Raw genomic sequence first — 25,567 nt, 5'->3', positions numbered from 1 at the left:
CCACACGACGCGGCTGCTTCTCTTGCGGTTGTATTAGTCACAATTCTAAGGATTGCCCTCAGCCCCCCAAAACCAGGGTCCATTATCAGGCCTGCCAATCTACCGTGTTGCCTGGTTATTGTGGAAGGGATAGGCGATCTGTTGGCGCTTGTGGATGCCGGTACCGAGAAGATTGCGCTGCACCAAAGTCATGCTCCTCACACAACCCGCCGCCCACGGACGCAAGCGCTGCTCTACGGACTACGAGGCAACGTTGTGGCAGTGGGCATACTCGACATTTGTGTCCGGATGGCGCCAAGGACAAAATTCATCTCAGCTGTTCCTTTCTTCGAGTACTTCCCGGCCGATATGATTCTGGGGATGTAGTGCTTGCAGTCCAACGACATTCAAATCACCAAAGACCATGGCCGTATTTAGATGCGCCCTTCTACATCCCCAGTGCATAGCTCCACGGCTCCGTCCCGACCAGTTCCTACACCGACAGGTGACCCTGCAAATTTGCCTACCTTGTCCTCTGTACTCCCTCTCTAGGCTGCATTGTTCGGCCATAGTAAGGCCGACCTCAAAGATATAATTTCCTGGAGCATCGTATACCCATGGGTGACCACTTGCCAATATCAGTGCCACTGAGCAGATACGCCGCACCAGATGGGCCTCGGGGCAGTGCTGGTGAAACCTGACGCTGATGGCATAGAATGTATTTGTAACATATGCGGGACGCAAACCTTCAGATACCGAGGGCCACTACCACTCAAAAAAGCTGGAATGTCTTGCGGTGGTATGGAGTGTGGATGATAAATTCCGTCACTATCTCTTTGGGCGCAAGTCCACAGTGGTGACCGATAGTGCTGCATTGACATGACTGTTTTCCAAGCAACAGTTGAAGCACACGTTTGCGAGATAGATTACCCGCTGCAAGAGCACGATTTTTACGTGCGCGCCGTGTTGGGGCTCTAAACAACATCACCGATGCTCTCTTACGGAACCCTTTTGACCGCGTGTCCGAAAACGACGAGAATTCCATCTTCTTCTCTCAGCAAGACTTCTCCAAAGCCTGACAGGAGGACAAAAACTTATCATCAATCATCGCTTCAATCACTGCTACAGGAAAGAATTCGATATTTGTAATACGCGATGACACACCGTGTCGGCGTCAGTGGTACAAAGACCACTCAGAAGAACATCACCTCCTAGGGATTTCTCATTGCTTTAGATCGGAAACATCGAAAGCTATTCATGACACCCCGCATAGAGGGCACATCGGCCACAGAGCCACGTCCCACAAAAGGCAAGAACGCTTCTCGTGGCCTAAGATGGAAAGCAATGCTCGTTCTTACGTCGCTTGTTGCAAAGTCTGTAAGCAATATAAGTGGCTGCCAGGAGGCCAGCGTGGATTACTGCCACCCATTCCGCTGCCAGAAACAATTTTTTTTATACTGCTGACATCGCCTACATCGGCCCTCTACCGATGACGAGAGCAGAAAACCGCTACATAACTGTGGCCATGCACTAATTGTCGAAGTACGTCGAAGTAACCGCTGTGCCATCTCTCGTGTCTGGTCGCCTGATCAGTTTCGTAAAGCTGGTGTTTGAAATGGAAGCATGGCTTGCTAAAAAATTTATATCACACCATACTACGGCATTCTGTAGTCGCGAACTAAAGAATTACCTTAATACAGCAGGGGTACAGCACCACCAGACGTTCTCATTTAATCGCCAGGCAAGCGACCGTACGGAACGAACTAACCAATACATCCAGGCGCGACTCGTCCCGTTTACGAAAATAGGAAAGAAACCCACGCACTGTGGGAACCGATGTAAACGAAGCTTTCCGTGCTCGATGTATTGAGTGACGGTAATTAGCGTTGATGCTGACGGCTAAAGCTTAATTTTTTCAACGCTTAGTCTAACACGAGACTGGTGAGCTGATGTTGAACGTTACCTTGCATGCACCACTGCTGTTTGTCTGCGTAGCACACAGAACCGACAGGGCGAGGTGTTTGCTTGAGGCATTGTTGTGCGCCATATTTTAAAACCTCTGAGGGAGTTGAGCGTTGTCATTTCCTCACATGGCACATCGCATTGTGGCAGAAGGACCCGCCGTGGTCGCCGTCGCGGGATCGAATCCCAGCCATGGCGGCCGCATTTCGATGGATGCGAAATGCGGAAAGAACCGTGTACTTAGATTTAGGTGCACGTTAAAGATCCCCAGGTGGTCGAAATTTCCGGAGTCTTCCACTAAGGCGTGCCTCATAATCAGAAGGTGGTTTTGGCACGTAAAACACCATAATTTAATTTTTTTATGTGGCACAAGTATTAAGCTTGAATTGGATTATGCGGCATTACACGCCAAAACCACAGTCGGATTATGATTCAAGCCGTGGTGACGGAATCCGGATTAATTTTGACACCGTTATGTTCTTAAACGTGTTCCAACATCTAAGTGCATGTGCGTTTCGCATTTCGCCCCCGTCGAAATGGAGCCGACGCGTTTGGGATCGAGTCCACGACATCTATAGCAATGCCACAGCCGCAAAGCTGACGCGGCGGGCACAGAAGTGTTGATTTGACAGTCGACCGCTTCCGTACTGTCTCCTCGACCCTGCGGTGCGCTTTAATTAATGCGGCTCTGCTTCTGGAGAAGTTGCCTGCTTGACATATTTGCATGGCGTTTGTTTTTCATAAATAGCAGCAACGTACTGTACCGTACCTTGAACTTAGGCTTATCCTGTTTCCCCGCAACGGCATATTATTCTAGTGGGGTTTCCTTGCCTTCTCACGTCAGCTCCCTCACCTCTCTTATATAGGAACTGCCTCTTCTCCCTCTCTCTCCTTCTTCTTGTCTCTACAGTGCTGTCCACGTCCCCTCTGGCCTCGCACGTTAGTAGAAAGAAAAGCGCTGCAGTTTCTGCAATGCTTCTGAGGTGGGTCACGGATAATTAGAGCTGTCAAGCAGCTAATGTGGCGGCGGCCAGGAAGCTGCAGAGGGCATTGTGCACATCCTATGCGGTGGTGTGAAAACGAGTTTCTCCCGTCGCCTTTCCTCCCTTACTCGCGTCTCGAATGTATATACAAGCTCTGACCTCACTGGGCGAAGCATACTGAGAGCGAGCCCAGGAGGCACGTGCTGTAAAAACCACTTCCCTTGGGGATTATCTGATTTCCATTGCAATAAGAAAGGCTGAAAAATGCTTCCGTGGAATCATTGTCACCTAGAGAGCTCGGCTTGTATTCACAAAATAGTACTTACGTTATAGTCGTCTGTAATGTCAAATGCAGCCAATCGGGATGACGGACATATTATTAGCGAAGGCTGCTGGTCAGTGGAAACAGTACTTACGAACAAAAAGGTGTGTGAATTCAGACACTGGTTTTCGATAGCACAATTCGAACCACTGCAGTCTCGTGCTGCCAATATATTCCGAAGCTTAAGTTTGTCACTGAAGTGAGACAAAACTGTCACTCAAATTGTGGCTATAACTGCGAAAGAAATTTTAAGCACGTAGCTGTTTTGAAACACCCAAATATAAGCTAACGTGAAGTAAATCATTTACCAAAACGTGTCACTTTGAAGCCGATAGAAAGCAATGAATTTACCAGCAGGCTATATAGGGCGTTAGCTTTAATAATGTATTTACTATATGGTGGGGTAGTACTCCAAATCTAGAATACGAATAATAGGGGTAGGATATTTTATTTCTGTCCGGAAATCAGTTATTCTGTGGTTCTAAATATCAAAAGTAACCAAGTATTTCGCAACAATCGACTTTTAAAGTCGGGTTACAGTTTACATGCTGAACAAGGTATCGCAAATAATAAATACCAGAAGTATAACAGCGACTATATTATATATATTCGCTGTTATCATTTCATTTGCACCCCCCCACACTATATGTGGGGGGGGGGGGTGGAAATGACCTGCTTTTTCCTTTCACTTCTGATTGTGGGGGGGACATGCCTCCTCCCGAACCGGTAGATACGCCTATGACGAGCATGATGTGAGAGAAGCACATACAAATATAAGCACATCTCACTGGATAACCTCGAGAACTCGCTATCACAACGCTGGCGTGATGAACACTGGCAGCGAGAAGCGAACGCGTCGTGCGCCCTCAGTTTCACCGCGAGAACACTTTTCCCGGCAAAATAAACGAAAGCAGTCGTGAAAGTACCTATATCTGTAATAATGAATTCAGTTACCTTAATCGTGTGAACCTTGACTCTTGCGGATTCCAGACGAAGCGAAGGTGCTGATGTATGAAGTACCTTAGATGAACATCCTGCAACACAGCACATGCAAAAAATAGATGTGTCAAGCGTCATTGCCTCTACCACTGCATACTGCAGAGCACATGTAAAAAATAGATGTCAAGCGTCATTACCTCTACCACTGCATACTATTGCGCCAAGCAAGTATTTCTCTCTCTCTCACTTGGGCGCAATAAAGTCGTCAATGCACCTAGAAAGGTCAACGTCCTCGGTGTGCTCGGCTCGATCGAGTAGACCGGTTGATTTACCATCTCCTTGGGTTGCCAAACTTGTTTATCGAGTAGATGGTCGGTTTGACCGATTGAGAGAGGACGCGGAGGCAAGCGCGCGTAAAGTTTCGTGTGAGTACTCAGTTTGAGTTTTGAGATGCCAGGCGAAGTTCCGCCGAAGCAAACTGGCCCATAACTAACGACAGCTTATCCTCCCCTCTTGCCCTTGCGTATAATTTTATGAATATAGTAAATATATTCATTTGCACAAAGAAGATGTACCTCCTGAGCTTTGTCAGCAGTGAAGGTCCGCCAGCTGCAGTGATCAGAAACCGGCGGAAAAATCCTGTGAAGTTTCGCAATATTGTGTGGGTCATACTGAGCGACTCACAAGCATGTTTACCGAGCATTGATTCCACAAACATCAACAAAAATGAGGACGCTCGAGTATGTAGCCGCGTGACTATCGCCTCCGAAGCAGGCGAATAGAGGTAGCGCGAGAATAGAAGACGCTAGCACCCTCGACCTGAGCTGCAGCGGTGTCGGCCGCTTCCGAGATCCTAGTGCACAATGGCTGGCCAGCATAAATAAACCGTGGCGATGGCAGCTACCTCTTCACTTCGCCTCCCGCAAATTGGCGATCCGGATGACCGAGCTCCGCCATGTCAGCGTCAACGCACCAACTCTAGCAAGGTGAGATTGAAGTGGCCTCAAGCGACCGGTCTGCAGACGTTCCATGTTCGTAGGGGGTCCGGGAATTCTACATCGACATGCCAGACATCTGGTTCGTCCAGCTCGGCAGCCACTTCCTTCTCAACAAGGGTCCAGGTTGCAGCTGCATTTGAAGCTCCGCCTGTCATCCCCCGCCGCCAACGCCTCCGCGGATTTGCGTGGAGCCGTCCTTGCTCACTACGTCACCTTGGGCGCTCAGTCACAACAATGCTCGCCATTTGACCCATTGCGTCGTTTCCCGTCTTGTCGTCCCAGATCGCCTGCGTCCACCCACAAATGTATCGTGAGCACGCGCCCGCCCAGCATCAAACCTCTACTTGGTCGGTGAGCCTCCCCCCCAGCGCAAAGGCTGCTGCTTGACGAATTTTTCAAACGAATTGACTGGGCCAAACGCGATGGCTTTCCGTTACCCTAAGACCCGCCGCTCTCCTTCCTTGTACGTTCCCGCAAGCTGTCCGCTTTCCGTACAGGGGCCCCTCGCTCATTACCGATACAGAGGCTCTCCCACCGGCTCCACTACGCGCAAATTTCACTCTAGCTGGAATAATGACACCCCAATCACAACCTTTGCCATGCCTTCAGCGACCATGGCGACCCTGATGATGTCGGCATTCGACGTTTCACCGCAAGGAGCAGCTGACAAGCCTTCTGATGTTCTGTGCTCAGACCTTCCGCGGGTGCATGACCTACCGAAGTTTTACAGCAGCAGCTCTGTCATCTGATTTATTCAGCTCGAGCACAGCTTCTACGTCTATGTGATGAGTTAACAACACTCCCGTTATCTGCACGCAAGTCCCCAGCTGCCAGACGGTCTACTTTTGGCGCTCCGACTGCTACAGGCCGTGCATCTACTAGAACACGTGGGAGGTGGCGATTTCGCATTACGGCATCACTGTGGCTGCACCTCGCTCACAACCTACGCGGCCGGTGCTGCCTGGTACATCTCTCCCGGACTGCGTGAACCCCACACTACGAACGACGACGGTATCTGCCTACCTTACCTGGACTTTACCATTGGTCTTTATTCCAATCACGCTTCGCACTAGCAGGGGGACCCTGTAGCGGCGCGACTACCGCCTCCAAAGCACGCGAACAAGATGATGGGCTCACGTGCAGGTGGCCATGAACACGCTTGCGCGCTCGATCTCAGCGGCCGCGGTGTCGGCCACTCCCGCGATCCCGTGGCACCATGGCTGGACGGCCTGAATAAACCGTGGCTATAGCGGCTACCTCTTCGCGTCGCCTCCCACAAGTATATCAAGTACAAGATATATATATACAAAGGCGATATATTTGCAGCATGAAATTTTGTTTGGATGGATTCGTAGTCGCTGTCGCATTTCAGGCAACACAGAGACCAATAATTTGGTACGCACGGCCAACACTGAAGACTAAACTGATTTGTCTGTGACATAGTGATGCACAAGCATCAGCTTACGCCGGATTTCAGCTCGATTATCGAGAGATAGTTCGTCTGAAAGAAGTTGTCGAAGCTCTGTTTTATTTATGATTACTACAGACATCAGTTCAATACTTCACCAACAATTACAAGTTATCTAGAAACAGTAATGCACAGATTGCTTATAGACACTGACTACACAAAGTATTCTTTACTTAGAGTAGGACTTGCCGAAAGTACGGTGTGCACTCGCTCGGAATCAGATGAATGTATTGATCACGCTTGTATAAACGCAGTATTCATGCTCAGGATCCATACCCAATAATTGAACTCCAAAATCGCGCATTCAGTACCTGAAAACATATTTACGAAGTGACAAGGATTGCAGAAATTACTAGAGCATAATAGCTACCTTCTCTGGTCATGCGCTGTTTAATGTTTATGCGAAGTGCCCTTGGTCTTGACTTCGTTGCAACGTGTGGTGTAGACTTTTATATGTGGTACGCTAGACTGCGATTCTTCGAAATACAAGTCAACTATAAGTGAGTGCTCTTCATGTAATTACTAGCGATCTGAACCTTGTCTCGTGAAATACCATGTACAAATTTGAAGTTTATGTGAACTCGGTGTTAGCGCTTTCGCACCTAAATTACCTTCTATGTCGATATTTTATCTCGTATTTCTTTTCTTTGTATTAGGCGGCCAATTCTTTATAAGTACTGTTTACCTAAGAGAGAAGGAGCAGGGGCCATCACGCAGGATGCAAAGCTCTCCTGTACACACAAAACATCGACTATCATGCGGTATATCATAGAATCAAATACGATGCTGTCAAACGACAACAGAGCAATTCTTGCGTTCGTCCCCTTCGAATCAATGGTGTAAAAGAATGTTGCAAAAAGCGATCCATTTCTCAACTATTAGAAGCCATCATGAAAAAGAGAGTGGCCATCAACTCGCAGACAACATTAGCCGCCGTGGAGGGAAAGCTCCAGGGTCGTAGCTTCAGCGTGCATCTTACACTGTTCACCGCTATTTCAGAGCGCTTTTGGTTTATTATAGTACATACTCAATCAGAGTAGCATCCACGTGGAACACTTTCACCTTCGCCAAAATGCGGCAAAAATTCACGCAGAAACTCCACGAGCAGACCGGACACTACAAATGACGGCGCTGCGATGACAAGAATTGGTGCGGACGGTGGCGCAAGGTGCATTGACAATGACAGAAAAGCACTGCATGTGGCGTCGCCAGGCGTGCTCATGACATTGCGGTCATTAAAAGCCGTTATCGCTCTTTAGAGCCTTATCCATCCGCGTTGATCCATTAGGAACCGTGACCAAACGTACATTGGCGGCGGCCGCGTATATGGCACGTTCGTGTGAAACATACTTTGAATGTGATGCGCGATGCCGACAGAGAGTGCCGACTGCTGATAGTTCCGCGCGCTGTGTTTTCGGCTCTTCGCGTAGAAGAGAGGTGCGCGAGTCCACGTCTTAAAAGCGATCTGAGCTGAGAAACGGGCAGAGTGCGGCTTGTGCTGAGAGCTTCCTCAGCAGTGTGTGCTCGCCGCCTCTATCGCGTTGAAGCGACAGCATGAGGTCGCTCGCTTCTGCGGTTTTATCTTGAAAGCTATCTTCTTACGAAGCGGACGGAGGGAGAGACGGACGGACGTTCTTCTGGTTGGGCAAGCATGCAAATGCTTACGCGTTTAAAAACACAAAATTAAGTCGGATATACCGTTAAGTGGTTCATTTCGTCTTATTGTGTTGTTGTCGGTGACATATTTCGGTCTAAGGTTTCTTCCCTAGCTTAAAATAATGCGCAAAAGAATGTGGGAATTCCTTTCAGGGTTGCCCATACTTGTGCGCGCTATGCCTCCGTAGCTTTCTCTTCATTGCCGCAGACACTTGTCTGAGAATACAGCAACAGACACATGCGAGCGCTTGTGTTTCAGCGTTCTTGCACGGGTCCAGCACACCGATTATAACCGCGGGTGACACTTGGTGGGTGCGAACACAGCTTCTCGCAATCTGTCTGCTAGACGTCTGCTCCACCAAGACCAACGAGCCGTTCGCCTTTCTTAGACCACCCAAACAAAACCTCGGCCTGTGCGAAACAGCCAATGCCATTCATTGAAACATGCCCCGGACGCTGTACGCTCCACTCACTGGCTGCACTCCTAAAAGTGACCCTAGATGGCGTACAAAGTTCTTGAACGTCTTTTGGCGCTGCTCGCACCATGTTGCTTTCTTCCTTCTTTATCGCGCTGTTTGCTAGGGCGCAGGGGAGCGGGGGAGGCAGGGTATAGAGATAGTAGCGGTGTCAGTAGCAGATGCTAGCGACGGCTTCTAAGTGCGATAACAGTCGGCCGGGCGCTAGCTTAGAAAGTTCCAGCTACACCGTCCGGAGGATGATATGCTAATTCGCTGGGCATTTGCCACTGCTAATTACCGCCGATAATAAAGGCAGACATCGTGCACCTATCCGCTGCCTAAACCAACGCTAGGCAAACAGGAAAGAGAACGGGAACAGGCCATCCGTCGCTTCCTTGTGCTCACATCTGCTCTGTGCCCTTTTGTGGCTTGCGGGACGTGGCATCATCGAAAAATCACAAGTGATGTCACGTTTCCGAAATGAAAAGCGCGTGCGTTGCTATATAAGGCAAAACGCTGAACTCATTACGAGTGAAGGCGGCCTTTCATCTTCGAAAACATTGAATGAGTTGCATATTACCAAAGCAGTTTGACAGAAAACCATGAAAGCACGCAGCTACTATTGTAGTAATACTTCGACAGCTCATGATGTTAAAAATCACGAACATCAGCCTTATAAGCAAAATATTCATTTATTGCTGCCAGGGCTTCAAAGTTGTTTCCCTTTCATGCCGCCGTACGATCGCTGTCGTGCTCAACTATCACTGTTTCGAGGACTGTACGTGAACACGATTGCGACTACAAAAGAAACAAATTTTTAAAATATTTTCCATGACTATTCTCCGTTACTGCTGCAAAATTGGTCACTTGGCCGGCAAGCCCCCCTGTTCACTAAATAGTGCGAATGAGGAACAGTAGTCACAGGCTCCTTTAAACTCACTGCGTACTTTGTACGCCGATTGAGTTCTAGGTCCTTTGTTCATGCCGCAAGAAAAAAATAAGTAGCCATAAAATCGGGTTTATGCGTAGGATTGCGATTCTGCCTGTTCATCGGGCTGAGAATCGTAACAAAACAGGTGGCCCAGAGTGTCGGCGCAACCGCAGGCAGGTACACTGTCAGCCATTCCAATGATGTAGAAGTGGACGTTTGTAAGCAGCTCCGAGCCACCGCATGCCCACAGGAGTTGCATACAAACAAGCGAGTCAGCCTAGAAGTCAAAGCTGTAGAAAAGTGATCACTCTGTGGGAACCGATATTAAAGTTATATCAGACAGGACTGACCATTTTCATACCCGTCTTATACACATATAGCACAAAAGAATAAACACGACGTACTTGTAAACACCTTCTTTTTTACTGTCAAACGTTTTGGATGGCGTGCCAGCCTTTGTCAGTGATGTCTAACAAGACATCTGCAGCCTTTTCAAACATTTCTAAAATTTGGTACGTGTGCGCAAAATTATTCGGCAGTAAATTGATACGGTTAACATTCAAGACACACAAACTGCAAGCATGCACAATACGTGTGGTAACGACGCGCACGACGACCATCTTTAATCGCTATAAGAGCCTAAACGCAGAATTGGGATATGACTTCGGCACGATATGAATTACGCATCGTCACAACATTATGCGCATATGACAAAAAAGATAAGTGAGCCAAGCTATAGGACTGGCAACAATGCAAGAGTAGAAATATACAAAAATAAGTACAATGCACTGTGTAAAAGATCAAAAACGCAGTGGATGAGATGCTGAAGTAGTGGAGGGCAGACTACTGAGTGCGCCTGTGCGTTTGTTTATGCCCTACATTACAGTGTCAAACTTCTAGACGAGGAAAGATTCGCAGATTTCACGCTATTGGTGCGAGCGAAAACCGGATACTAATACGGTTGCCTTAATTTTATCAAATCAGGGGCAATTTTGGAAGTGTTTTGGCGAGTGACGTATGGCGATTATGTCGTGTTCTAAACGACGTTTCTCTTTCGCCAATATATTGCATGTTAAAGGTATCGCATTCATGCATGTATACTACGTTGGGGCTGCCAGTTTAAATCGCCCTTGATTTTGAAAGCCAGTGAAAGAGCTGCTGACGATCTGCGTCCTTACCATGCGCCAGTGCAGGGCAGTATCGAACATATGTTTATCTTAGATGCTATCTTTGGTACCCTTTGGGTATCTTGTATCTGTATCACGATAAGTCTGGCAATACCTGTTATTTACATTTCTGATACATGAAAGAATGTATCGTGTATCTTAAGACACAAGATACTGCTATCGCAACGAACACCCTGTGAAACTATAAACGTTGGTTGAACTCCGCTTCTGAAGCTTATAATGATGCCACTAACCCACCGGAATAAAAGTAGAGGCAGCTAAATTCTTTTAACTTTTCGTCAGAGCCCTCCAGCGGCGGCTCTACGCGTCTCTGTTGGTGGAGCAGAGCCGTGTGGTGGCGCTCGCGCCGTCTCGACAACAAAACTTGGAAGATGCTTAAGCTTCGCCTTTAAGAGTGGAACGCGATAGCACACAAAGATGCCCGACTACTTCTCACGCTTCCGGACAACTGCAGCTTATACGTAACCGCAATGCTTACCGGTGTTGGATACGGACCCTTTTCATGGCATCACTCAAGTTCCCCGACCACATCCAATCGCCATTGCATGCCAATTATGGTGCGCCGGGGCGCGTCCAACACGTTACCGGACCCGTCCGACAGATTGGCGACCCCCATTTCATGCGCCGGTACGTCGAGCTATTGTCTACCCTCCTGCTTGACCCTGCCCAAAAGTGCAACAGGAGGCCGGCACGGTTCCAGGTAGCTGATCTTGGTCCTGAGCAAAGCTGTTTTGCGGCTCTGGAAGGTCGTTTGAGAACAACCCGCCTCCTCCAGCTGAGCGCTTCCAGGCGAGTAGGCGACGCCAGAGGCACGTCCGCCCTCGGACAATGGAGCCCTTGGAACGTCCCTATTGGCCGAATGTGACGACACTTGCACAGGCGCCTACCGCTAGAGGAAAATGACGACACCTGAGCAGGCTGGACGATTGGCCGTAAACGACGTGACCCCGAGAGACCGAAGGCCTTAAAAGCGAGAGAGAGGGAGATGAGTTTTTTTCCCTCTTGCCACGGGCCGCAGCGTCCGATTAGATGCCGTCGACGGCAGTCGATGACTTTGTGGCTGCTCATTACTTTGTGTTATTACTGTAAATAGTGTAAATAAACCTTCAGTTTTCAAAATCCTCCTCAAGGTCGGCCAACTCCCACACTCAACGGCAAGATCTAATACCAGGAAATACTGGCGGCGAACGCTGTGCATGAAGACGAGCTTTCTGGTAGAAACGCGGCGTCTTGCGTAGGCGCATCTTCTGCTATTGTTTCTCACTTTTAGTATTTCAGACTGCGAAGATTTACCATACAAGGCATGCGCTATCGGTGTTTTGTTTCGTGGCATTTGTTTGTGGGCTGCAATTTTCAAAATCTCGAGGAATAACTTTGTAGAGAACCTAAGACAAGCCTGAGCAATTTTAGTGATAGAAGAACAACTTTAGTGCCATATAAAATACGCGTGGTTCACGATGATTTTCTCGGCGCCAAACGCGGAGCCCTCGCCAACGCTGAATTTTCTGCGGCATGGGGCCTGGGTATCGCGTTGAAACACGCGCAAACGTTGGCCCACAACCAAACTTTAAAAGTGTAAGCAATCTTTGGCAATATCCCAAGCTCTGGCACGCGAAAAGTTTAATGCGTTGTATATGCAGAACATTCCGTAATTTGCAAAGTTAACACAAATATTCGTTATTATAGTGTCAGTGTAGACGATTGGTAGCTTTTAAGCGCTAAGGAACAATGTAAAAAACCGGCTGTGGCTTAGCTAAGGTTAAGCCCAGGATGCGAAGCATACTAGCCTTTATTTTAACGCGACAGCGTTAAGGAGCTCGTGTCGCAGAAAAGCCGGTGTCGTCGGCGTCGGCTCAGGCCTGCGGCGCTTGCTCAGGCACACATTTCGTTGTCGCGCCGAACGCTGCATTGCTCGACGCTCACCGCGTCCGATGCGGGTCGCGTAGTCGGTGCGCCGTAGCAAAGCCACCTAGAAACAGTCTCTGTAGCACGCCGCAACCTTCGCTTCTCATTCCAACGAGCAGCTCTGTCTCCAGGAGGCATCTCACCTCGTGAGTGTCTAGCAGAGGCAAGCGCAGCTGCTTATATACCGCCGCGACACCGCAAGCGACGGCGCGAGTTGGAGCCCCGTTTCTGCTCTGTCGTGACGTCACGGTGTCACGTGGTCAGCCTTGAAGGCGACGCGCGACGCCACGAGCGACGGCGCGAGTTGGAGCCCCGTTTCTCCTCTGTCGCATTAGTAAGATCTTATGATTAGTGGTGCACAAGGCACTTGTGCACCACTAATCATAAAACACGTTTCACTGAGTGCAGGAGCAATGTCATCTATCAAATACCGTTAAGCTGTGGGAAATCTTATATAGGTCAAACGGGACAGTGCTTCAATGAAAGAGCTCGTCAACACAGCACTAACCTAAAGAATGGCTATGGGAGTCATTTAGCTGGACACTGTAACAAGTGTCAATGCACCCCCTTATTTGAAAAGACTAAATTCATAGGGAAAGGAAAGAGCAAGAAGGAAAGGGAGATAATAGAGGCCTTTCATATAAGAAAGGAAGGCGATAAATGTGTGAGCACTCCCTCTCTTGCCTTGTCGGGAAAAGAAATAACATTTTTGGAAGAAAGATTAAAATGATGATTTGCAGATGTTTTTGTGAATGATGTGCGCGTGCCTATGCTGATGAAAGCTATAAATGTCCGGTGATTTTCAAATAAACTTCCAGTTGGCAGTCAGCGCTTGTCTGTGGTATTTGTTTCCTTGTGTCCTCGTCTTTTTCGCGCTGTTTCACCTCAGTTCTCCTCTGTCGTGACGTCACGGTGTCACGTGGTATTGAAGGCGACACCGCCGCGCCTGAGTAGCTGGGTTGAGCTCTAGTAATATGCTTCGCATAAAACAAAAAAGTAAACAAAGAAAAATATTCATAGGGTAGTCATCTATAGGGCTTATAATATGCATGGGGAGGTTGTAGTAGGAGTGACCAACTTGAAATTTGGGGGTTGGCCAATTGAAATTTGGGGAATCGGCCAAGTTGAAATCTGCGCGTGGGCCAACCTTAAATGTGGGGGCGGCTCCAATTAAATTTCGGGGAGGGCCAAATTAAACTTTTGGGGAGGGCAACTTAAATTTTTTGTATGGGGGGGGGGCAACCTGAAATTTCGCGGTGGGCCTACTTAAATTTGGGCATGCGCCAGGTTGAAATCTGGGGGTGGGCTAACTTTAACTTGGGGGTGATCCAACGTGAGATTTTGGGGTGGCGCAATTTCCAATTGAACGCCGCTGAGCATCGTTCGAGTTATGAACACCTCGCGGATAAGCGAGCGCATCGAGACGCTTGGCGCGCTTTCGACACGCAGTCGACAGCTCACCTGGACAAGGAACGCCGGCATAACGCAGCCTTGTGAGCGTGACAGCGAGGGTGACATGGCATCGCGGCGATGCGCTCTCCCCTCACGCAACGCCTCGCGCGCTACTGCAGCACCTGGTGTTCCTAAAGGGGCATAAGGGGTTCCCTTTCGACCACTCTTCTCCGTCGAGAAGTGCTCGTGCCCGGCGTTGCGGCTCAATTGGTACGATTGCATTGAAGTGGTGAGAATGTAGTGAGAAAATTTCACAATTCTCTTATAAAGTCTATTCATTCTTTCATTGCGGAAAAGCCATGAGTAAGCTAAGAAAAGCAAGTAAGCAAAACTAAGCAAAAACGAAGTTACAGCCGAGGCAAGCAATGCTTACGCATGAGTAGACAATTCTCAAAATTTCTGTAGCTTTCTTGTTTTCTTGATTATTTCCTTTAAGTAGCGTTGCTACCATGATACTTGCTCGTAGGCACCATACTATGCTCCGTATGCCGATGTGTGCGGCATTAATACGTCAATAACGAACGTTTTACGTCCTCAGATAAGTAGAATATCAAATGCCATTGCAGCTTTGTGTGCTCTCTGTGTACACTGTGCGTCACAAAAAAAAAAGAATGTCGCTACCAGCGTTGTTGCAGCTGTATATCGGTGGTTTGGTATTGCGTAAATGGTCATACGTTTGCGCACAAGGTAAACGTTAGGACAAGGTTATCGTGCTGAGGCTCCTTATTGACGTTCTTGTAGTTAGATGGCGGTCTGCTAACTGGTCGGAAGGCTGAGCGGCGACTCCCATCAATTACAATAGCGACGAGCAAGAACCTCTGAAACCGAGCGTTTATTATAAAGCAATCCCAATAATGTTGTTTTTTTTTAACTGAAATACTGTACTTTGACCAAAACAGACAAAGATATGGAAATACTAAGACATTTAATTCAGATTAAGTAAGGTTGGTCGGAGCTAAGAAATTTCCAACCACGTTTTTGCGCGAACGCATCTGCTGCTACATTATCTAGACCTATAAAAAGAAATTTGTGAATGTATAGAAGTATCTTAAGATACAAATGGAAAGTATCGTATGGGATACAGTAATTGCTCTAGTATGTTGTATCATATCTCGATCGATACAATGGCAGTGTATCTTTGCCCAGCCCTGCCATGTGCGCACACACCTTGCCGCGAATTCCCACAAGGAAGCAGCTATTGTGTTTAAGGCATATATATATATATATATATATATATATATATATATATATATATATATATATATATATATATATATATATATTAATCTGGATGTACCTTTTTAAACCGTAGCTCCGTTGGGTAATATTCTGCTTGCCTACAATGACATCGCAAACTCATGTCTTTTCGTTGAATTCTTAAAAAAAATTATGGGGTTTCACGAGCCAAAACCACTTTCTCATTATGAGGTACGCCGTAGTGGAGGACTCCGGAAATTTCGACCACCTGGGGTTCTTCAACGTGCACGTAATTAATTCTAAGTACACGGGTGTTTTCGCATTTCGCCCCCATCGAAATGCGGCCGCCGTGGCCGGGATTCGATCCCGCGACCTCGTGCTCAGCAGCCTAACACCATAGCCACTGAGCAACCACGGCAGGTCGTTGAATTCTTCAGCAACGATACGCTCAATGCAATACTAAAACACAGCGGAACTTGCGTATACATTCTAGTTGGCAATAGAGTAGCCTAGTGATTTCATTTGTCATTGGTAACTTACTTCTGAGCCCGCAATTTTTAATACGTGAGGCAAGAGAATTAGTCTCTGAATCATAAATTGAAGGAAGTGGATAGATTGGTGTACAATGAAGAAAACTTGTGACTAAGAATATAATATCATGCAACTGTCATATGATGTTCGTCGTTGCTCATGCATAATTTTGGACATTACAGATTATTTAAACGCGCGGCAGCCATTTCTACGGGTCAAATTATCAAAAAGGGTCGAACATGAGATCATCAGACTGTTAGCACTGGTGAAATGACGTTTCGCGGCAGCAGGAAGGTATAAATGACTGTGATACATATATCATTTACTTAGGTGAGTTTGGAAAACCGGGCATGAGAATGCTTTTACCTATGTGACATTCCTTGCTGCCACAATTCACTGTGACGTTTTATGTAATGCATTGCATCAATGGGGCAGTATGACCACCATTATGCTACCGTTGTTGCTGAGTTCATTTTCTCTGGATGTCACGGAGATAATTGCTGAAAAGCAATGACGGAATATTTTCTCATCTAGTAATCGTAGCATTCCTTGTGACTTCAAGCACTGGCGTCGGCGCTATGCGGTACGATCAGTTCAGCGCGAAAAAAATTATAATGCATCTTACAGGTAGCCTATGATAAAATCAGTAGCGCATGCTTTGTATTTTGGAGCCAGTACTTGAGCATGTCGCTAGCATTTTGACGGAACTGCTTCTGCAGTACCTTAGGACGATGATGTGGTGCACAGTAAAAGACACTCATATTACAGTGTCCAAATCATTTTCCAGACTTACGACTTCGCCGGCAAAAGTGCGTTTTCGCCGCTGGTAGCTGCTGCTCAATGACATCCTTCGGTTTCTCAGGGGATGCGTTTTGACTTCTGTGATTGTGAGGCGGGAATGGGAGTCCTGAAAAAAGAAACAGCCACGATTTCAGAAAAACCCACTCTGGTGCAAGTTTACATGTCGATCTGAGCGGACAATAAACGCTAAGCTATGAATCAACTTGACAATTCGTTACAGAGTGGTGCAACGCAATGTTAATTTAGTTGTGGGGGCGCTCGAATCACACGCCTCCCCTGATGTTATTTTGGAGGTATAACCGTGAAGTCTCTTCTAATCTAGCTTCTCCGGGTAGCTAAGCGCTGGCGGCGTTCGGTGTACCTGAGGAATAGTAGGAGACGGTGCGATAGCTTAGTGTTCCTGTATATGCTCCCGCAGGGAGCATATACAGGAACACTACGATAGCTGAGCTGCTAGCGCCACCAAACGGCGGGGTTACTTGGACGCAAAAGGGAGTAGCCTCTTTGGCTTGAGCTCGGCAGAATGCGCAGACTTGTCGCGTGCCTGTCGGGATGCTCTACGGGACTGTCTCATGAAGATTCGTGGTGCGGCACTGGGATGGACGAACGCGGTCGTTCGAATGCGTCACCGTTCACTGACTGTAGGCACGAACGATTAGGTGGTAGTGTACAGCACGGGGGCAAATATATAGGCTCGATGTCCGGTCGCGGTGAGTCAGACTTCCTCGATTCTTCAGCGCCAATCGCCATGTTATATTGGTAGTAATTCGAATAGTTGGCACTGATCAATAAAAGCGCGAATTGTAACTTGTAACTACCCGGCTTGATTAATAAAGACTGGACGATGCGCTTCCCCGCTCTGTGCCTTCTTTGGTGATGTCGGTGACACTGAACATTTCATTTGGCTATGCCCACTATTCGACGCAGAAAGGAAAGGGATGGTCGACAGCCTGCAAAAGAATAGTCTTTCGCACAAGACCTTCGAAGGCATCGTTTTTCCCGGAGAGCCCGCAGCAATCAGGAAGAGAGTGCAATGACAGCTGATTGACTTCAGGCGAGACACGTGACTCTTCGACACCTGGCGACACATCTCTGATCTCCCCTCACAGGAGGCTCTTCTGGAACAATTGCCGGCAATATATGCCAAGCTAACCCAGCCTGCTGTAACACCATCATTATCTGTACTACTGTGTTTGGTGCCTTCGTCCCAATTGCACGTCTGAGAGACCATAGAGTGCAACGCAGTTTCCCAAGAAGGTTACAGTGTCGGATTGAAAAAGTGTAATTAAGAGGGACCACTTCTTCATATCTGCAAGCAAAATAACTGTCGCCAGAACCATAAACGAAATGATTCGCTGATCCCAAGCCCATCGCAAAGGTTTTCAGCAGAATATTTTCATATTTACTGTGAGACTAACCACCTCTGAAAGAAAGCATGTGGGTTCAAAGGATAAAAATCGCCTCAATGCATAAATCACAATTAGGGTGATCTGCGGCTGAGATTTAGTGCCGCCATTTACAATTGCATTTTTGAATGCACAGTGGCTAAAGTCTGCTCCATTTCTGATGCTCACCTTGATGACTAGAACGGTTGCGTGTGAAAGCTGGCATGTGGTGCAGGTGATCTGAACGTACCACTCCGGCTTCCAGCTGGTCACGAGGGGTAACAGACCGAGCGTGAGAGCGCACAGTACACGGTACAGGCCGCTCTTCCATGAGCTGTAGGTGTAGCCGTATACCTCCTGTACGAGAATGCGCGCACGTGAATGAAGCGTTACCATGGCGATGTCACATGCAGGTAAATTCGTCGTGCCTACATTATTCCCCATTTTATGTTTTCATCTTTGCAAGTTGAAAATAAGGCACTTGCCATGCGAACTTGGGGTGCGCAAATATATCAGATTTGAAGGCATGTTAAAGACTGCATTGTGAAACGCGTGGTGTATTAAGGGGCAGGCTTATAGGTGTGGTTAAGCGAACTTGGCAGCCCTCTAAAAGCCTAACACCGAACTGCGCATTCATTTCAAGCCCATGTTTGCCTTGGTCAAAGGAGAGGAGAAAGAAATGGAGGGAAATACAGGGCGTTTGGCTAGTGTAAGTACTGGCTGAATATCCTGTTCTGGGGAAAGAAGTAAAGGGTATAAAAGGTGATAGAAAGAATAAAAAAGTGAGAAGAAATGCACACACGAACTCGATGCAACGCGTTAATACTTTCAAAGTTGGTCGCACAATTCACAAGTCCTTATGCATATGAGCAGAGTTAATAAAAGTGCCGGAATCCATCAGGGCCGCTGCCCTAGAACTCCTTCCTACATCAACGGGCGCTCGTACCGTTACTTCAGCCGTGGGGCAGGTAAGTCCTGGTGTGACCGCGTCCATGGAAAGGCAATGAGCACAATCCCGCGAGGCGCTGTCTTGACCCAAGTCAAACACTGGCTTCATCTTAAGGCGCATTTCTGAAGATAGGCGTTAGTTTCGCGACTGCAGCTTTACTATTTCGCTTAATATATCGCATGATAATATTAGCAGGGAACTAATTCCGCAAAACTTTCAAGTGATTGTCATGTATTCTTGTTTGATATGGAGGATAGTTTTGTCAAGCGAAACACTAACAAAAACGCGTGTATTAGAATATTGTCGATCAATTTGTCGACGCTCTACATGTCAATCGCTGCGCTTAACAAAAGGCCTAAAAGAAGTCCGACCTAGCAAGCACTTCAGTAAGCAAACAGTTGCAATGACTAGGTACTGAGGGACGCGATACAAACAAATGTTTAAGAGGATTTTACTCCTTGGATAACAGACAAGTACGCTGATTGCCGCAGTATCTGCGTTGCACAGGGCAGTATATGTGCTTATAAGATGCAATTTTCTTCATTTTTTACCATGTATGGAAATTTATACTTCTTTATCTTTCTCAGATGGCCACTTTTCACCGACTAACAAATCTTAAATAAACGTTATCCCTCGTCGCAGGATGCGCCTGCATGTACCGGAAGTTTCCCGAATGTTATATCGATGGTTCAAATCATTGTCTATTACAACCGAACCTTGCGTAATATGATTGTATGCGCCGCACGAATGGTGGGCTACTTTCTGTAAGGCACGAGGGCACAAGTAATTACGCTGGCCCTTTCGACGAATCATGAATAAACGCCAACACGTTTGACCTGCTGATCAGTTTTCGACGATGGCCGACGGTGCCCGCCGATATCGTAGTGTTTCAAGTGTCACTTCCAGTTGAGGGCACAAGTTCACCCAATAAGAAAAGCTAGTTTCGTGAGTCTCAGCTTTGCTGTATTGTGTTCTTCAACTACAACTACCACATGGCGACATCTCGTGGAGGTGCCATTTTGTCCTCGTACCGGTCGCCTCCGTTCAACCGCCAGTCTAGTCTAAAGCCTGTAGGGGACGCCAACACCGCCCCAGATCATCGACCTAGCTGCAGGCTACACAGTTTGCCCCCGGAGCACGGGCTTCAATCTGAGACGACCAGGAAGAGCGTAGCCAAATCAACTACCACCATGTCGAACCGAGCATTGGCTGCATCAATCATATTGCAAAAACCTAGGTAACCACATATGTTGCGTGGAGCTTCAACCGACAACGTTGAAACCTGGCTCGAAACATTCGAAACCGTTTCAAAGTTCAGCCGACGGCCATAGTTTGCGAACCACCTTCGACGTAAATCAGACTTTTCCCATCAGTAAGCAGCAACGGCCCGATAGTCTTCTCCGACGATAAAAATACTGGTTTTTGATGACATCGAGGATTCCACAAACACCAGTTACTACGCATTGCATAATAACTGAAGAATGCGCTCAGCCACGCGGTCAAAGCCGCACCGAGTTTCAACGCGGAAACGAGCAGCCATAAACTAATAAGTTGATGAACTGCTACGCGATGAAATCATCCAGTTTTCGAAGAGCTTGCGGGTGCCTCCTGTAGTCTTGGTGAAGATAGGCAATGCAACCCTTTGTTTCTGCTTGGCTTACCGCCGACTCAGCAAGATCACGTACAGGGACGCATACACCTTCCAAAGATCAACGACGTGTTGAATCGTCTCTACCACGCTCAGTTCTCATCGATAGATAGCTAGACTGCCTACTGGCAAACTGAAGTCGATGAGAGAGATCATGAGAAGAGCGCTTTATCACGCCAGACAGCCTCTGCGAGCTCAATGTCAAACCGCTCGGCCTTTTCTTTGAACCTACTTTACGTCTACTTGGAGGGCACCATTTTCTTGGTGGGGAATTTCGGCAAGCTTCGTAGGCAATTTGAGGCAGTGCTAGAGGCCATTAAGTCATGAGGGCTCACTCTGAAGACAGGAAAGTATCGATTCCCTAAGGATGAGCTTCTGTTTCTAGACCACATTATCAGAATATATGGAGTCCGTCCTGATTTGCACAAGACATCTCCCATCATTGTCTTTCCACAGACCGCAGGCAAGAAGGGAGTGCGCAAATTCCTTGGTATGTGTGCTTATTACAGGCACATGGTCAGACTTTTGACGCATCGCCGAACCTTCAACACATCTGACAACATCCAACATCGAGTTGAAGTGGGAAACGCCGCAAATTGAAACATTCGATTAACATAAACGGCGTCTGCAGTCACCACAGGTACTCGCCCATTTCGATGAACCGAAATCTATACTGAGGGAAGTAGCCTAGGCATCGAAGCTATCCAAGTCCAAAGGAAAGATGGATTTGAAATGATCGTTGTTGACGCTAGCTAGTCGCTGTCGAAAGCAGAAACAAATTATTCTACGACATAAAAAGAATGCTTGGCCATCATTTGGGCTACCACGAAATTTTGTATTTATTTTACGGGAGGTCATTCAAAGTCATAAGAGACCACCACGCCTTGTGATGGCTGGCAAATTTAAAGGACGCTTCAGGATGCCGCGCGTGATGGAGCCTAAGACACCAGGAATTTGGCAACCGTCGTCTACAAGTCGGGACAGAAGCATTATGGTGCAGACTGCCTATCACTCGCCCCCATTTACCCGTCGCCGCAAGACGACGAGGATGAGGACGCCTTCCTCGAGGCAACAAGCACGGAAGAGTTCGCTGAAGAGCAGTCAGCAGACCCGGAGCCAAAAAGCCACACCGAGTACTTGGAAGGCAGCACGGACGTTGGTTCTTTCTAGGAAATTTAGCTGAGGATTGTCTTCGTTTTCCCAACAAAGCGAGATGCTCCTAAAAAACTTCTCACGAGTGCATGCCAACTAACTTCTGGATGTGCCGTGAGCACTGTGTCCTGAGCTACTGCGAGCCCTACATGACGATCCGACTGCTCGGGACTTCGCATTCCTCTGTGCGCTATAGAGAATTCAAGAGAAGCATTACTGGGAATGCCTGACCGCCGACGTCGCCCACTACATCAGGACACGCCAAAATTGCCAGTGACTCACGACACCAAAAACAAGACTAGCAGGATTTCTGTAGCCGATCGAGCCACCTTGCCGACCATTCTAGCAGATTCGAATTGACTTGTTGGGGCCATTTCCGATGTCAACGTACGCGAATAAATGTATCGTCATTGCTATGGACTAGGTTACCTGCTACGCCTTCTGCATTGTCTTAGGAGTGCAGCTTGTACTAAATACCAAAAAATAAAAAAAATAAATGGCCCTGCAACCCAATGGTACTGCAGCCGAAGTGGCGAAAGCGTTGGTTAAAAGCATCGTGCTGCGACATATATTACCCAAGAAGTCCTGATTAGAGCTGTGCACGGGCCGCAATTCTGTGCCCGCGCCCGGCCTGGGCCCTACACTGCCACAGGCAGCCCGGTGCGGCCCGACGCTAAAGAAGCCTGACTTCGCCCGGCCCGGCCCAGCTCAGCCTCAGGCCGGGTTAAGGCCCGGCCCGACCTGCAATAAGGTGACGGCGACACAAAAAGAAACAATATCAGGAAAATCGGTTTATTTAAATGACCGTATAATGTTGAACTCTTGCCTTCCATGTGACAAAATCGTGAATATAAACAGATGCAGCGCGCGCACAGAATTGTTATTCTGAGCTATTGTGCAAAAACAACAAGTTGTCCATTGATGAAGGGTTAAGGCAAGTGCAGCGCTCCTGCATTATGAATCCGGCAGCGCTCATATTTTGTTCAGTGCTTGAACTGGTGGCCGGAATGGCTAATAGCTGCTTAACGAGAAGAACAAGTTTTGGGTACGTGGCTTCCTTGCTTTTCCAAAACTGCACTAGTTCAGATTCCGAGCACGCTGTCGATTGTGCGGCCAAGTAATCGGTCAGCTCGTCTTGTTCAGCAGTCTGGTTGCTGGCTGCGTCGCTCCACTCGCTGAAGAAGTCGATGCATGGCTTTTTCGCGGGAGGTTGTTCTTGCAGAGTGCACGAGAACTCCCGTGGTATCGACGTGAGAAGCTCTCTTACGCGATCGTATACCTCCTCACGCTCTTCGGGGAAACCATCCGAAGGTGTCGAAATTGCGGGCACAACATTGTGGCCATCTGGTGCTCCATGGTCAGGATGACCTTCGTCCGTAGAAAGTAGTGGGTACGCTGCTGCAGCTTCGCCAGTTCTGTGGGCTTTGATCCTTTCAAGCTTTGCAAAGTGTAATAGTTTTGCAAGTGCAATTCAAATTTTGGAAAGTGCAAAGCGCCCCTATACCCCTCCGCTTGACTAATTTGTATGTGTGGCAAAGGTGACCCCGCGTGCGCCGTACTCAGACTTATCTTCGCTTCCCAAACGCTTCCCTTCTCAGCCTTTTTTACTGTGAGGCGCCTGCAAGCGGCGGCTTTTCCAAAGCGTCGGTACTTGGTAGAACCGAAAACGCATTCCGAGCCTCCGCTAGCTTCCGTTTGCCTTTTGTCAGCGTTTGTACTTTTCTCCCGTCCCTGTACATTCCATTTTTGATGAATAAATACATTGCACTTCCTGCTGTACCTACATGCGAGACGAGAAGCATACTTTCGTATAAGGTATAGCAGTCGAGATCCTGGAGCTCGACCGGTCCGTCCGAGACATAGAAAGCCTGGCCCTGGCCCGACCCAAGCCCGATTAAGAGAATCTACAAATGGCCCGAGCCCGGTGCGTGGGCCGGGCCGGGTCCGGGCTTTTGGGCCGGCCCGAGCCCGTGCTCAGCTCTTGTCCTGATAGCCTACAGAGGACTTACCCAAGGCATTCTGCGATACAACTGGACAAGTTACCACAGGACAAGCGCCAACCACCCGCAGACGAATGGCCTGACTGAGTGACTGAATAAGACCCTCGCCGGCATGTTATCCATGTACGTAGAAGTTGAACAAAAGACTTGGGAAGCGGCCCTTCCCCGCGTAAGCTTGGCTTTTAACAAGGCGGTGCAAGGAACAACACAGATCACGTCATTTAATCTGGTTTACGGAAGGAACCCGATGGCGACTCTCGACGACCTGTTGCCACATGTCACCGACAAAGAGACGTTCGACGCTGCCGCCCATCTGCAGCGCACCGAAGAAGCAAAACTGGCCCGCCAGCAAATCAAGAGCCAGCAAAGGCCAGACAGCCAAAAGTACAATATTTGGCGAAACTACGTGGAATACCAGGCCGGCAACCAAATTTGGGTTTGAGCCCTGATACATCGACGTAGACTTAAGTTTCGCAGCACTATTTAGGACCCTACAAAATCATCCAATGTATTGGCGCACCGGGCTATGAAGTTGTACCAGGAGGCATTTCGCAATCACAGTGGCGCCGCGCACAACCTCAAGTCGTCCACGTGGCGCGTCTTAAGCCTTTCGGCGCCTGCTGACGAACTTTGGGACTGTTTCTTTGTTGCCTTGTTTTTTCCTAGGGGTAGTTTTGTTTTCAGCTTTTGCGTTTGTTTGCAGCATCGGGACCACACTATTTAAGAGGTGGTCTTTGGTGAGGATGAACAATACAGTATAGCAAAAGTGTAAATCATGAAACTTGCTTGATTATTGGGCGAACTTGATTGCACAAATGCAAGGGACACTAAGCACGACGATAGCGAGGTGGACAGTCGGCGATTGTCGAAAAATTATCAGCAGGTCAAGCACGTCGGATTTCAAACTTTGCCCGTCCAAAGTTCCACTGTAATCGCTCGTGCCCGATTGCCTTCCGGAAAGTACTATACAATTCGCGTCGCGCCTACGATCAGATTACAGAAGATTCGGTAAAAGTAGACAATGGATAAAACTGTTATTCCGACATATGCAGGTGCGTCCTGTGCCGAGCGGTGATATTCAACATTTGTTAGCCGGTGAAAGCAGTAACTCTAAAAAAAATAAAGAAGTACGCGTATACGCGTACTTGTTGGTGGCTTTTCCTGTGAATATATAGGAGAAAAAATCTAATATTTACCAAGGGTTCATCAGCACCTTCACGAATGACCGCGGCGAATCCAAGAATTTCGTCTTCCGGCCGGACACCATACACCATGCTGTGGGCTCAGCGAGCAGCCCTCACCTCTGGATGTCTCCTGGATGGCCTCTGCTATACTCCGTCGGTGCTGATGCTGATAAGAAATTGAAAGCAAATATGTAGGTCTAACTCGCATTTCAGATTTGAAGCGCGGGATTGTAAAGTAGTTAATTTAATAGTGCACAACCTAGTGTGATCCGCACAGTTGCCATCACTTAAAATTTATGCTGCATGTAATCTTGCTCAGCGTTTATGCAATGCAATGTTCAGAACATTATGTGCCTAAATTTTGTCAGTACACCATTTAAAAGCTATGCCGAAGTGTAAACAGCCCTTCAAGTGGATTATATGTAAACAAAGACACTGCGAGATGCCGACAGAGCGAAGTCACGGTACCCACGGCGGTAT

General features: G+C 47.8%; 1 protein-coding gene across 2 annotated transcripts in view; it reads right to left on the bottom strand.

Moving 5' to 3' along the window:
- LOC139055903 (polyamine-transporting ATPase 13A3-like) overlaps nt 1-25,567 on the bottom strand; it is a 220,057-nt gene that overhangs the window by 147,578 nt on the left and 46,912 nt on the right. For both annotated transcript variants that reach the window (XM_070533538.1, XM_070533537.1), the window contains exons 2-5: nt 25,100-25,253; nt 18,344-18,511; nt 16,762-16,875; nt 4,201-4,280 (exon numbers count right to left, since the gene is read on the bottom strand). In XM_070533538.1, coding sequence (XP_070389639.1) covers nt 4,201-4,280; nt 16,762-16,875; nt 18,344-18,511; nt 25,100-25,177 — 440 coding nt within the window. In that variant the 5' untranslated portion in view covers nt 25,178-25,253. The remainder of the gene's footprint in view (nt 1-4,200; nt 4,281-16,761; nt 16,876-18,343; nt 18,512-25,099; nt 25,254-25,567) is intronic.

Source organism: Dermacentor albipictus, chromosome 2 (assembly GCF_038994185.2).
Source record: "Dermacentor albipictus isolate Rhodes 1998 colony chromosome 2, USDA_Dalb.pri_finalv2, whole genome shotgun sequence".
NCBI lineage: Eukaryota > Metazoa > Arthropoda > Arachnida > Ixodida > Ixodidae > Dermacentor > Dermacentor albipictus.
This window is presented reverse-complemented; position numbering and strand designations above follow the sequence as displayed.